At 39.8% G+C, this 14,467-nt stretch overlaps 1 protein-coding gene across 7 annotated transcripts in view; it reads left to right on the top strand.

The window, feature by feature from the left end:
* sdk2b (sidekick cell adhesion molecule 2b) overlaps nt 1–14,467 on the top strand; it is a 278,236-nt gene that overhangs the window by 135,320 nt on the left and 128,449 nt on the right. Inside the window, exon 1 of one of the 7 annotated variants that reach the window (XM_026178234.1) lies at nt 887–928. The exons of the other annotated variants lie outside the window; for them this stretch is intronic. Within the exon in view, the coding sequence (XP_026034019.1) occupies nt 913–928 (16 nt within the window). The 5' untranslated portion in view covers nt 887–912. Of the gene's footprint in view, nt 1–886; nt 929–14,467 lie in introns of those variants that run through there. 7 annotated transcript variants of the gene reach the window in all.

The raw sequence follows: 14,467 nt of genomic DNA, 5'->3' as shown, positions 1-14,467 counted from the left end.
TTATTATTATTAAAATTTATATTATATTAATATAGTTACTCTTCTTAATGGTCAACTGGGAACAGGAAAGGACATTTTATTTTACGTATTCTGGCCTTATTCGTGTATCTGTTAATGAAAAGATCTTACACAGACCTCAGTTCATTCTCTGGCTAGCTGCTAGTACTACAATGCAAGCTTCTAGCATTTGTATGATATTCTGTTTCCCAGAAATTAAAGCACAGCTGGCTACAGAAGAGGTTTAACTTAAGTCGGATCACGCTTCCACCACAAAAAAAATAAAAACTGCTCTAGAGTTTGTTTGGGTCTCAACTGAGACCGCTGCTTCTAAAGGGTCTCTACTCTCGTGGTTTTGGTTTGCACCTGAGTGTCTGTTCACACCTTGTTGAACAAATCACACCAAGGGGGACCAAAGAAGATAAGACATATCACTGAGATTTGTTGGCAGAAAACTTAAAAGATGAAGTCAGCTCAGAACTATAGCCTCAAACTGCTGCCTATGAATCACAAGTTCTGAGACTTTACAGACCGTAATTATTCCAACTTTGAAATATGAATTTATTTTTATTCCAATGTATCAGACTGTTTCTTGCCACTCATTATACCAGCATTATCGCAGTGAACCAGTAGTGGACTCACACTGAGATAAAACGCTGCAAAACAGAGGCTTAGTGAGGGAGATAGAAAGGGAAAAAATAGTCCAGGTATTTTTTTCTTTCTTTTTTCTTTTGTGGTTGTGGTGATGTACACAATTACATTTTAAAATGTTTTAAAACTTAATCTTACAGAATTATTGCAGTTAGTAGAATATTGTTATTGCTGCTATTCTTATAATAGGTAGGTGTGTTTTGATTTTTCTAACTTTTTTGCCTCTTTTCCCCTTTTTTCTCTTTCTGCTGCTGTTTCCTACTGATGGGCACACGAAAAGGTAATAAATACATTTTATTATTTTCTGTCTGATTTACACTCTAATTTCTGTTACTATCTTTGAATGCTGAATCAACTACCTTAAGGCACTGGTACTTATTGCAATATCTATTTTTTTTAGAAGCAATAACAGATGCCTTATTACTTATGCCTGAATTGTTCATACTCCAGGCCTCCCACACCTGCAGATATACACGCAGAGAAATACACAATATGACTAATGACTGGAATGGTAATGAATATTTGCTATTTAGCAATTAGAGCCAGCAGTTTAACAGCTAAGGCACACAAATAGCAAGCAGTTATCAAAGCTTTTGACCTCTGCCTCTTGTTTCCTGTTTCAGTTTCATCTCCTACGCTTTTCTCTCTCCTCCCACTGAGGTGTTAGCTCAACCCTCTATCAAGGTCACTTCAACCCTATCATTTGTTCTCTGTGCTCTCTGACCACAACAGTATTGCCCCTGACTCCTTACTCTTTAACAGAGTGCTCAAAGGTACTGCTGTGCAGACATGAAGATGTTTTAGAGGGAGCATGTCTCTTTGCATGTGTCCCCCATGTTTATTTATTTTTAAAAAGTCCTCAGTCAAACTGAGGCGATATACAGCATTTGGCTTAGTCAGCCATCTTGACTTGATCATCTTGTAAAACATCTACAGATCACATAAAAGCATCCTGAGCCTGATGGTGATAAAATGCCAGCTCAGCAATTTGCAAACTTCACCATGAATGCAAAAACTGTGAAGCAACACACCTTTTCCCATAGAGCATGAATTTTTGAAACCTTCATCAGAAGTACAGCGCCATAACTGCAGACGTGAAAGGAGCTATACCCTCTCGGATCCAATCATATAATAATCTGTTGTGGCTCTGTGTTCATGTTCCTTTATAATGTTGTTTGGTTGTTGTTGCTGAAGCAAACACTTAAAACAAAACAATGTGATGAAATATGCACTGTGAGTTGCTGGTTCCATATTATATGAACAAATATTAAAGTTAGTTAAAGAAGCGTTTGAAATAAGGGGCATGAAGAATTTATGTTGCTACTGGCTCAACAATTTCTGATCCTAATGTGCACAAAGACATAATGATTTGGGTTATATTGGTGGTGCTTCCTCGAATCATCAAAAATCTTTTGGGGCTTTGATATGGGACGTCTTAAGGTGTCTTGTGATCTATGGCCTCATAATGTCGGTAGTTGTTTCATTGGATCTTGTTTTTACCATGCTATTTGTTTCAGCATTTTGATGTACTTTTTTCAAAACAGCAATACTAAATCTAAAGTATTTAATCTATAATCTAAATGAAATCTAAGTAAGCTGATGCTGGAGTAAATGACTGACTCGGAGCTCAACCTTTAGTGTAACTGCCACTCATAGTTCAGACTTCTTGTACCTAGTATTGTGTATGGTTGATGTTCACTACACTAAACAACACTTTCAACAACATTCAACAAGTATTGAACAGTTACTTTATCATAAATGTCAACCTGGCCGGCACTCACGTTAACATCTGCCTTTTAACTATCAGCAATTATCCAACAGATACAAACCCGGCCTCAGGGGGTAACGAGCCTGGATAAATTAGAGGGTTGAGTAGGATGGGCACCAAGTGTAAAATTTGTGCCAAATCAAACATTCACATCCATCCTCTGTGGCGACCCTTTTGGAACTAAGAGAGCAAATGAAAGTACATTTATCCAGTTGCTGCATTAGTTGGCTGTTAAATAATGACTTTCTCTTAAAGTCCCAGATTAAAGCTGAAAAAATCTACCAGCAACTAGACAAAAACGTGGCAGCCTTACCAACTCCATTTGATCAGTAACTAAAATATGAAGCCAAATCACCAGAAGCACAGTGCTCATCAGGAATTCTAAAAATGTATTATTTTTGTTTTACTATTATGAGAGACACATTTTCACACCCGTTTTCACACCTTGGCTCGTGTGATTAGGTAGAAGATCAAAAGGGTGTCCATGACCATCTTGGGGACACTCCCATAGGTCTTAAAATCTGGAACTCTCCACCAATTGCTCTTAGAACTAAAGAAGCTTCTCGGATAAGAGGTGAAACATCTTCGAGAAACATAAAGACATCCAGATGATTTTCTTTCCAAGCTCTTTAGATTTGTCAAATTAGTTAACATTGATGATTTTAATGTCTCAGAAAACTTTGCGTTAGCTCTGTGATGTGCACTCTTTCGTGACAGAGATGTTCATAAAGTATATCCTGAGTTCAAAGGCAATTTCAAGTACTAATAATTACGTCATTCTCAAGAGGAGGAAAGAGCTCAACTGGCCCGCACTTCAGTTCTCTCAATCAAGTGTAGTAACAGGTTTGACAGAGAATGAAAGGGAACAAGATAGAAAGAAAGACCTGCAAAGCAATGTCACCCACATTGTGCCTTTAGCCTCTCACTAATTGTTCAGACAAAGAACATGAGTAGCATTGTTGTGTTGTGTCATACTTGTATTCAGTGAGCTATATATAGAAGACAGTGATATGTCAGACTTCACACAGGGTCAAGTACCAGAAATGCCACAGTGATAACAAGCTGATAAGAACTATATGTAAAGGTGATAACGAGGATACTAAAAATATGAAACGTTCTAAAGTTTTTCTCTGTTAGCATAATTTCCTTAGAGATTAATGAAGTGTTCTGATTCTGATTTCCCTCTGCTACACAAAAGAAATAGATTTTATCTTTTCAGCTTGTTTACATAAATCACTGTATCAGTCAATTATCCGTTATTGTATAAGTTTCAAATAAAAAAAAAAAGAAAACCTAAACCCAGACTAAAAGTGAAAATGTAGAATTATTAGGCGAGGGATCTTTTGGTACTTAGCTTTCTGGTTTCTGCTCTCTGTTGAGTTGAAGTCTGAGTTCTGCTGGCCAGTGACATTTGACTAGAGTTTGCACAGTTCAGTTTTCTTTTTTTTAATGTCTCTGCATTTATTAAAGACAGTTGGTGTAGGGAAAAGAAATAATATCAGAGTAGTTGATGGGTTCCTACATTACTCAGTACTATTCTTACTGCCAAGTGCCAGTATGATTCAAAGATTAAAATTAGGCTTACTTGACAACAGACTTCATCCACTCCAATGAATTCATTGGGCATCATGACATTACAACAAGATTTCACAGTTGAAAAACTAAAACAAATATATAAATAAATACAGTCCTTTGAGTGCTGTGTTGACAAGCTCTATGCTGTCATGGAGATATACTTAACTACCAATGCTTGGGAGTTTTCGGTACCTTCTTGGGATAATATGGCTACACAACAAGCCGTCTCTGGTCTGACATCCTCAACGTCAGAATGAAGATAGAAACTGAGTATAACGAGTTGACAATTCAGTCAGTCTACAGCTGTTTTGAGAAAAAATGATTTCCTGGAATCTTGCCTGGCAACTTCACAGTGGTGACTCTTGGAGTAGAAGTATAAAGTATAAGTAAATTTACAGTTTATTGCTTTAATTAATCAATTCCTGCCTGAGTCATTTCTTCAAATTAGGGTTTGCAGTATTTAGTAAGAAGATGTGGCGTGAATTGGGGATATTTTAATCGCACAAAGAAGGTGGAAGCAGTGACTCCACTAAGTTTCTGCATATGACGTTATTGGGGCAGATTACTTCTGGTCCTCTCTTCGCTCCAGTGCAGAGTTTCAACCTTTTCCAATTTGTAAGCACAACTGTAATGCCTCAGATCTCATTATTGCAGTGGCCTCATTGATGCCTTTCTGGCTGTGTCATGTGTTTATTGTTGGTGAGGTTGTTGCTTTTGTAGAGGAGGCAGATGAACTTTGGTTTGTGTCCCCTGGTGGCAGGCTCCTGTTTGCATCCAACACAGCAGAGTTTGCTCAACGGTGTTTTCACAGCAGAGTAACACTATATTTTCTACAGTGTGGTATAATCTTTCTCTTCTCCTTGCCCTACTCGGTCTGTCCAATGGGTATCAGCATAGATTTTTGTAGGGTAATGTGGTCTAACTCCTTGCACTGTTTCATCTCAAATCCCTTATAGCTTAAATATCTACTGTAACAAAGGAAGCTGACTGCTGCGGGGAGGTTAGGTGGCTTATGACAGCCAGTAGTAGAGAAGGAAGAGAAGCGGAAGACTGCCACAAAGAGAGACAGTGGAGGTAAGGTGTAAGAAGGTGGAAAAATGATAAGCTTTAGCACTCGCTTTGCATTCACTGGGTCTGCAGACAGATGCAGATTGAAACTCTCACACAGTCACTTGTGGGAACTCAGCCATATAAGAGGGGAAATTACAACCAGCCTAAATCTGGAGAAGCTGGGAGTGAAATAGAATAACAGCCATTATTCAAAGGGGATTATTTGTTGGCCGAGTGGCCTTTTGCACACAGTGATGCCTGACCATGCTCCTACATCTTCAGTATTTTGTATTTTGAAGTTGGGACCTTAGAAAAAGAACCACTTTGTTTTTCCAAGGCTTTTTAGAAATGCTTTACCTCCTACATCATCCTGTCTTCCACCACATTTCAATCAGATTACAATAAGACTTGATGACTGGACATATAGCTGTAACAGTTCCCCTTCTGTGTGGACTTATTAAGGAGAGAGTGGAGTAATCCCCCATTTTTCATCTGCTCCTCTCTGTCAAACCTATAAGGATCTGAAGCAGCATCAGATTTCTGTCCCCTCTTTTATCTGATGAAATGGATTTGCAACAGCCACAACCTGGAGCAAAGACTCAGACTGATCAGCTTTCTAGGGGAAGATGGGGGAGCCTGAGAAAAGTGTAGGAGTAAGGAAGAGAATATTAGGAGTATTAAAAGACCAAGACGAACGATGGCGAGATAAACCGTGGACTGTACAACTCTGTTTATAGTACTGTAGTTTTGCATAGCAGAGTGGGAAAAAAAATCAGGTCAGCCTTGCGGCTGTAATTATGAAGAGAAGTAAGAAATTTCTGGCTTTCTCACAGTTGGCAACATAAGAACACAAGTAGCCATAAACTGTTGCCAAAGTATGAGCAAGCATTGATGTTGTTAAAAATAACCTACCCAGTTCTAGCAGCAGTGCATTAAATGAACTCAGAAAGGAGATTTTTAACAAACTGCTTAAAATACACCTCAAATTACATTGATTATTTAACTGCTATCTGGATGTTTCACTGTTCTTTCATCTTTGCCAGGACTAGATTATCTTCAGCTTATCATTGTCATCTCTAAATTTCTAAAATTCAGGTGTAGAATAACTCAAACTCAAAGGGATGAGCTACTTTGCAGTTCAATGTAGAACTGAGGAGATGGTGACTAGTAAGCAGCGGGTGTAATTACAGAAGGTCTTTTTGTTTGTCCATTCCCAGCTACTGGGTAGCCTCAAAATTATAACATATATTTCAAGAGTTTTTACAACGCTGATATTTCTGACAATATAATAAAAAAATAAAGTAGCTTTTACTGATTCTTGCAGCTTCCAGGCACTTTTTGAATGGAATTAAAAAAGGGGCATTTTCCAGCCTTCCTTTCCAATGAATTACTGTCATTGATGACACACTTCGCAATTTGAAGTGTGAGTTGACTGAAACAAGGTGCCAGAAGCAGCACTACCATTATAGTGCAATAGTAATGACACTGCATTAAACATCTTGCAGTGTTCAGCGTAAGTCAATTGCAACCAAAAGAAAGTAGCCGATATAGTGTTTTCTCTGGTCATGTGAAGTAAAAGTATAAAAGAACTGCTTAATACTTTATTTTAGCAATAACTAATGTAACTTCACCTTGTACCTCTTCAGGAACTGCACAATTATGTCACACAACAAAACTGGAAAATATTTTCTATCTAGGATGCTTTTTTTCTTGACTTGATGTTTGTAAACCAGCTGCTTAAAGCGGTGTTTTCCATAGTGCAACCACATCAGTAATTTCCGTCCAACATTTCCTATAATACGGAAAACAACTAGATAGTGCTACAGCGATAATCGGTTTACATTTGAGATGCATTAAACCAGCCACTACTATACCCTCTTCTGTAGCCTGGCTGTGCTTGATTGTATGTTGTTGCCTCAAGTGGGAAACAAGTGTGTTGTTTCCATATTAATGGGAACTGTTTTCTTGCAAAGTAATGTAATTTGTTGGAAGTTGTTGAAGTAGCTCTCTTTATATGCACTAAATCATCAGTGAAGGCTGACACAAGGTAATGCTCTTGCTGGGGTTCGTCTCATTGTTGCACGCACTAGGGAATGTAAATGGATAAAGCTGCTATTGCAATAATGCCGTTTTATATATCGTAACAGTATTACTGAAGACAATGTGATAGGAGAGAGCAAAACTAAATATGCAAAACACTGCCCTTCTCATTTATTTATTCACATTTTCTGTACTGTCATTCAAAATAGTTCCACAGTGAGTTGACCTTGCAGCAAGTACTCGAGCTCTCGCCTGGTGAGCTCCGTTTGAGCAGCAGTTAGCCCAGATGTGTATCAGTTTCATCTGTTGGCGAGCTGCCGGAAGTCTAAAAAACATACACTTTGCTAACCTCCCTGTAGTTACTTTAAATAGCCCTCTTTCTCTCTTTTTCTCTGTGTAATTATTCTTTGGTGGCTTTGTGTCGTTATTTATCATTGCACTCTTCTTTCATCTGTGGTCTTATCTTCTGAGCCAGCTCCCCTTGCCAGCTTTACCAGGACTATGGCCAGCTACATAAACATTTTACTGACAAGGACGGTCAACTGTTTACTGACAAAGCAGAAATCTTACTGGCAACAGACACAATGTGGGTGTGTATGTGATCTTGTGCATAAGAGAAAGAAAGAGTGTGTGTCTGTGCGATCGTCTGAAAGACACAGAGAGGGAAAGAGACACAGCCCCTAATGTACAGCCGCTTTCGGTTTAAACACCTACAGGTTTCTCTGCAGGGACCCATTTGTCGAATGCACTTAATGCTGACTCCAACCTTTGATTCTATGGTATGTCTGAGCACTGCAAAGTATAGAGCAAAGGGGATAAGGAGGACTCTACTGCTCTTACACTCAATTTTTATACATATCTGTGTGTGTATTCTGCACCTTCCTCTCCTGCACCCTTCGATGTCTATTTCTCAACTCGTATCATTTCTCTGCTATTTTTTATTTTTAATCTTCCCTGTTATTAATGCCACTGGTAACGATGCATCAGTCTTTACAGCGTCAATGAGATACTTCTCAAAGACAGTTTTGACATGCTGATTTGTAGCATGTAATTAGAAACTTAACAGATTGACACATGTTTAGTGGTGGAGATGTTTAGTCATAAAGTCATCATAATCATCCGAATTCATAGTCAGCAGGTCATAAATATCAATCCGATAATTCTGTAAATACCTTCACTACGATAAAAAAAGCTGAATATATTGCTACTGGAAGCATAACCACTTTGCAAAACTGGAGATTTGAACTTCAAATTTAGTCTCTGAGAACATTTTTTGCCCTTAATCTATGAATTTGCTATGCAGTGCACCAAAAAAAACAAAAACATTATAAGATATATTTTTTTTTATATCAATCAAAAACTATACACTGCAAATACAAGTAAGGACTAGTACTGACAGCATGGCAGGGAAGGTCAGTGAAGTAGTAACCCCATATTTATGTTTGACCCATTCATTTGGTTGCAGCCAACCAGGCCAGTCCTTATTTCACTTTAATACAGAAGTCAATCGTTGAAGACTTCCCAGAGTTGAATGAATTGCTCCATTCTACATCACCCACTTCACTGGAAGAGGAGGTGGAGTTGGGGCAGAAAGCAAGGATATTACTTTGAAAAATCGCTGAGTTGTAAAGCTGAGTGCTGTAGCCCTGTGGGCAAATGGAATATACTGTATGCCCTGGTTGAACGCTGAAAGGACTGCTGTTTTATTGTTCTTTTATTGTCTGTGATGTCTTTGATTAAGTTTAGCACAGTGGTTGTTTGAGACTCGTTGAAGACCAATGTTTCTCAGCCCGCAGTGTTTTGCTGACTACCGCAAAGAATGGAAAGTATTAATGTGCCAGACGCCAGCCCCTTCCTGGGCTTCATATTGTTGTACAGGTGTGCTTTGGAGAGATGGGAAATTGGTATAAGGACAACAGCTGCTGGCATTTTCAAGCTCAAAGCCTTGCCCACACATTGACACACGATATAACATGGTTGTCCATTGCCAGTGGCTCTGCAGGTGCCAGATGCCTGTGTCACTTGGAGTATTCAGGCCAGTTATCTGCTGGCTGCTATGTGCAGCCAGACGCAGCCCAGTACCTCTGAACTATGAACATGCCAAGGTCAAGCCATGGCTTGTAACACATGCTGTCATACTGTATGAACATTCATACACAAATATTTCAGGAGGAATACTGACACAGTGTAAAGTGGATTTTAGTTGGAATGTTCAGTCTTAAACCTTGCGTGCGTTACTCCAGTTTACGTGTACATCCAACTGTTACAGATTGTAACAATAAGAGCTTTACAGGTGCAAAAGAAGAGCAGAAGAATCCAGGCTTTCTAAGCAGGATATTTATCCTCGCACCCCTGTGTCTAAACCAAAACAAATACACTCTTAGGTATTAAAAAGGTTATTTTGTGGTTCAAGCCACAAACGGTTAACGTTCAGGACTAGGGATGGGTATCGTTTAGGTTTTATCTGATACCGGTGCCAAATCGGTACTTTTGAAACGGTGCCGGTGCTCAAACGGTGCTCAAACCGGTGCTTAAAGAGTGGAGAACACAAAATTGGTCCAAAAACCTCTCATGTTCAGCTGGTTTTTGTAAAAAGATAACAATGTTAGCCTTTTCTGCAGCTATGGGGCATATATGGTATCACTCTTGGCTGGAAGCAGTGCTTAAACAATGGAGAAAACACAAACTTTATCCAAAAACCTCTCATGTTTAGCAGTTTCCCTCTTTTTCTTTGGTCATTTTAGCCTTTTTGGCCAGGGTGAAGGGAGTATCTGCCATCAAACAAGAAGACAGCCGCATGTAGCTATGATGATGTTTGCTAGTTCACCTTACCTGCATTAATGTAATAACGTGGTTAGCCTACTCAACGTAAATTACACACGAACAACATTAAGCTACTCACGCAGAGAAGAACGGCTGCTGCTGCATCATCATCCGTCATCATTTCTGCCACACTGGCAGGGCTAGGGACCAGGAGTCTCCTCTTCGGGTTTTTGGGGATGTTGCTAACTCCGGGTCTGATAACAGGCACCACACCCGCAGTAGATGCGCTCGGTGTGAGGTCTCGCAGCAAGCTATCAAATACAGCGCATTTCTTGGCTTTTAAAAAAAAAAAGCTATGCGTCGCCAGGTGTTTCATCGGATTTGAGGTGTTACCTCCTTTGACAGTATCACAGTATCAGCTTAAAGCACTTGTTGCAGGCTGCTGAGTTTGCATATTTTGCTTTGAAGTACAGCCAGACTTTTGACCGCTTCGCCTTGGGCATTTTTAATCTGTAGCTCTGCTCTAAAAGAACGTACGTACCTGGACCCGCCTACTATCCTCGGAAACGTAAAATGATTGGCTAGAAGTGTATCACAGCTCAGGAAAAAAAAGCACCGAAATAAAGCACCGAAATGTGCGCTGCTTTTCAGTCTGGTTACTACCGTTTATGTCAGAACGACACCGGTACCCATCCCTATTCAGGACTGTGACATTTTGAATTAAAAACCCATGACCAGTGACAATCCTTGTGCTGCTCACTGGCAACTCTCAGTGAGCCAAACTAATTGTGAAAGATCATTTAGTAACTATGGCAACGCCTCACACACGGACATGAGTGTGTGTGACCAGTATACATAATATGGTAAACTTCTATTTAAAGCTACTAGTTACAATAGATTAACATACACGAGGTATCTTACACTGATACACATTCACTCTGCACATCCTCAGCCACCTACACACATGGACGTGCAAGCACACACACACCAACACTGTCCACTCGCTTACATGACTCATACAATACTGCCCCCTCATTCATCAATAGTGCCAGAACAACTGGGCCAGGGGTCAGCGTGCCATTGCAGCATGCAGGCAGACAGTAGAGGTAGAGACGATTTAACAGCAGGCACCGTGCCCTAAAGAAACAGCTCCTGCCTCCCCGCCTGCCTTCCTGCAGGATTAACACTCCATTCCATCACTAGTCTGGAAATGCAGCACCAAGTGTGTCGGACTTTGATATGCCTGTCAGGTGACACCAGACCACATGGCATCGCACCCGGCCAGACAGTCTTAGCACTGTGTTGGTATGTGTATTTTGGAAAAATTACAAGGAAGATGCTACTTTTACTACTGATCCAATCTGTTCATGATAACTGGGTGCCCACAGTGTGGATATTTGTGTGTATTTGTATCTTTTTCTAGTGCTGGATGCCTTTCAGGTATGATACTAGTATATTTAACGTGCCCACCAAACCGTGCTGGTGGACGATCTGTACGTATATGTGCATGTGTGGTCTGTGCATGTGTGAATCCATCTGGTACTGACTCAAAGTTGACTGGGCCAGTTGGCATTGTGCAAAGGTGCCATTTCCAAGTCAGTGTGTTGACTTTTTTTTCTCCCCCAAACACTCACTCACTTCTATCACACACACAGACACACCGCCACAGACAGACACAGCTGTGAGGGGATAGTAAAATCCATAGAACCCCTTCTGCGCGTTACTGGTGCTTTCCCCTCTGTGTAGCAGGATAATTGCAAACCCTCAAAAGCACACTACAGCCATCCAGAATAAATGCCACCCACATCCTGAGGTACACCAGAGGTCTTTGTTCTGCTTTTAAAGGAATCTGTTATATTTTTTTGGAAGCTAGTGCCTGTGTGAATTCTTTTTTTTTTTCTTTTGGTGTCTATCGTGTGAGTCCAAGGATGTAATATTATCACCAATCCCGTCAATCTGTGTTGGAAAATAAAATAAAATGATCAGATAGTTTGCTTCCTAAAAGCAGTTAATTAATTTCTCACATAATCAAATCTTTTAATATTCGATATTAAAATACAAAATCACAGAATTTAATATAGAGTTATGTTTTCTAAAGAAGAGTGAATGTTATTACTTTTTAAATTTAAAATCTCCGGTCAATCTAGAGTCATTGCTTCTTTTTTTTTTGCAGTTCTCTAACGTTCTAACTAAACTTTTAAAACTGTGTACATCGTGTCAGTATACATGAGATATCAGGACAGAGGTTGTTGCTGGAAAGAGGGTGCTTTATTCCATGCACTCACACTTGAACTCGTCAAGCTGCAGTTTCAAACACCATTGCCCATTGGCATTTATCGATACCAAACTTTGTGAACAGTTTATTTCACTTTCACCTTTGTCAAGCCACAGAATAAAACTGTTACTGCAGGCAAAAGAGACACACAGAAGCACCAAGAGTTTGGTACGCTAGGCATTCCACTATCCATACTCACAGAGTCACGGACTGAGACATGATTCCTCTAAGACCCTTAGAGCTTAGGCAGGGTCTTGAGCCACTTTGTGCACACTTTCTCTAAGTTGAAAGTTCTGCAGACTTTACCCAGGGGAGTTACTTTGTGACATTAAATATGGGATAACCACAGGATGCCTAAAAGCCATTCCTTAAAAAAAACAAACACCTAAAAAAGAAGTCGCAGTTATTACTGAGAAGTTGGAGGAGGCTATGTCCTTACCAAAGCCAGCTACCTTTTTTCCAAAGAGTATTTGGTGGTGGGAAATGAGAAAGCTATTACCCACTGGATGGACTACAGACTTGACTGAGCACATGGATGTAGCTTCAGGGTCAGAAAAATGAAGAAATTGTTGCTAAGTTCACACTTCAGGTCTTAATGCTCAATTACGATTTCTTGATCAAATCTGATATTTTTTGTCTGGTTGTTCACACTACAAATAAAATGTGACAGCAAATGTGCTCTAGTGTGAACGGTTCATGGCCCTCAAAGCGTGAAAGAAGATGTCACACACAATGCGCTCTGTTTATGTAAAAATGGCGGCTACAGAGCTAGTAGGTGTTGTTGCAGCAGTCTATCAATTTTTGCACAGTCGTAACTTGAATAGAATTGTCTCCCCATATGCTAATCAAGTCCAAAACCTCAGTTTCTGTCCTCGCTCCGTCTCCAGTTTCCGCCACCATGCTTTCTCGTTTGTCTTCTCCGGCGCTGATAATTGGCGTCTGTCTTGTGTCAGTGACGTAAAAGACGGATTTAATGCGACATGACCATTCACACAGCAGTCGCTTTCTAAAGCATCAGATATGTATCGGATTCAGTACCACATACGAAAGTGACCTAGGTCGGATTTGAAAATATCGGATTTGTGCTGTTCACACTGTCATACCATGATCTGATGATATGAGTCGCATAGGGTCAGAAAAGTCAGATTTGATTCACTTTCGTCTGCAGTGTGAACGTAGCCTTAGAGTACTAATCCGGTGGAACCAGATAATCTTCCACGGCACACCTAAACATTTCTCACGGCACACCTATGTGCCGCGGCACAGTGGTTGGGAACCACTGGTTTATGTATTAGTCTCACCATGCTAATGCTTTATCGACATCAGGGGACAGTTGGATCTAAATTTTCCTAATTTTAGTGAGAACATGACAGAAGTCATGTTGTCAAGCTCAGTGGCACCAACTGTATTGCCTGTGTCAACATTTCCCCACTGGTCCACATATATAAATTCCATTATTACAAATTTAGGTGTGAAAATGGATCCTGCTCTAAAGCTCGATACTTGAGTAAAAGCAGTGCTAAATTCCTGCTTTTTTCAGTTTGCTGTCAAAAGTCAAGAATGTTCTGTCCAAATCAACTTTGAAATGGCGATATATGCTTTTATAACATCTCATCTCTTACTGCACTGCACTTCTTATTGGAATTAGGCCTCTATTGCTCGCCTACAGCATGCGCAAAAATGCCTGATTTTTATCTGGTGCAAGCAATTGAGAGCACATCCCTCCAATTTTATCTTCTTTTCACTGGCTTCCATTTTGTTTACAAATCATCTTTAAAGTCCTTTAATTTGTTTTCAAGTCTCTCAAACGTTCTTCCTAACAGAACTGCTGCACCCATATGTCCTGTGTCATTCCTCTGGTCAACACACCAGATGCTTTTTAGTGGTTCAGAGGATGCAACACAAACTCGGAGGTGATAGGGCTTTTGCAGTTGTAGTTGTGTTTAAATATTTTCTTTACTTGTATGAATTTCTCACGTTTTTTTAAGAAGAGCTCCTCATTTATATGTATTTATGTCAGAGAAACAATTCAGCTAATTCACTGCAATTATTGATACAAGAGAAAGCAATACAACTTGACTATTGTCCCCACTGCTGCGCCTGATAGTACTGTTTGTCACTCTCAAAAGTGAGTTGGGAATTTTCAATGTTTTAAAACCCCCACACAGCTTTCCCGCTTTGTATAGCCACTACAGCAGGTACAAAGTAGTAAATTAATAGTATTATTTTTTAGCGCATTATTTTAATCTCAAAAGTCTATTGATTTTGACAGCATTAATTATCTCCAGTTTTCTGTGAACTACAGGTCAGCAACCAATTACTCGTTTTTTTGATCTAGAATCTGTGGA

This window comes from Astatotilapia calliptera, chromosome 8 (genome assembly GCF_900246225.1).
Source record: "Astatotilapia calliptera chromosome 8, fAstCal1.2, whole genome shotgun sequence".
In the NCBI taxonomy this organism is placed as follows: Eukaryota; Metazoa; Chordata; class Actinopteri; order Cichliformes; family Cichlidae; genus Astatotilapia; species Astatotilapia calliptera.
Note: the sequence above shows the minus strand (reverse complement) of the source record. Positions and strands in the feature narration are given on the sequence as shown.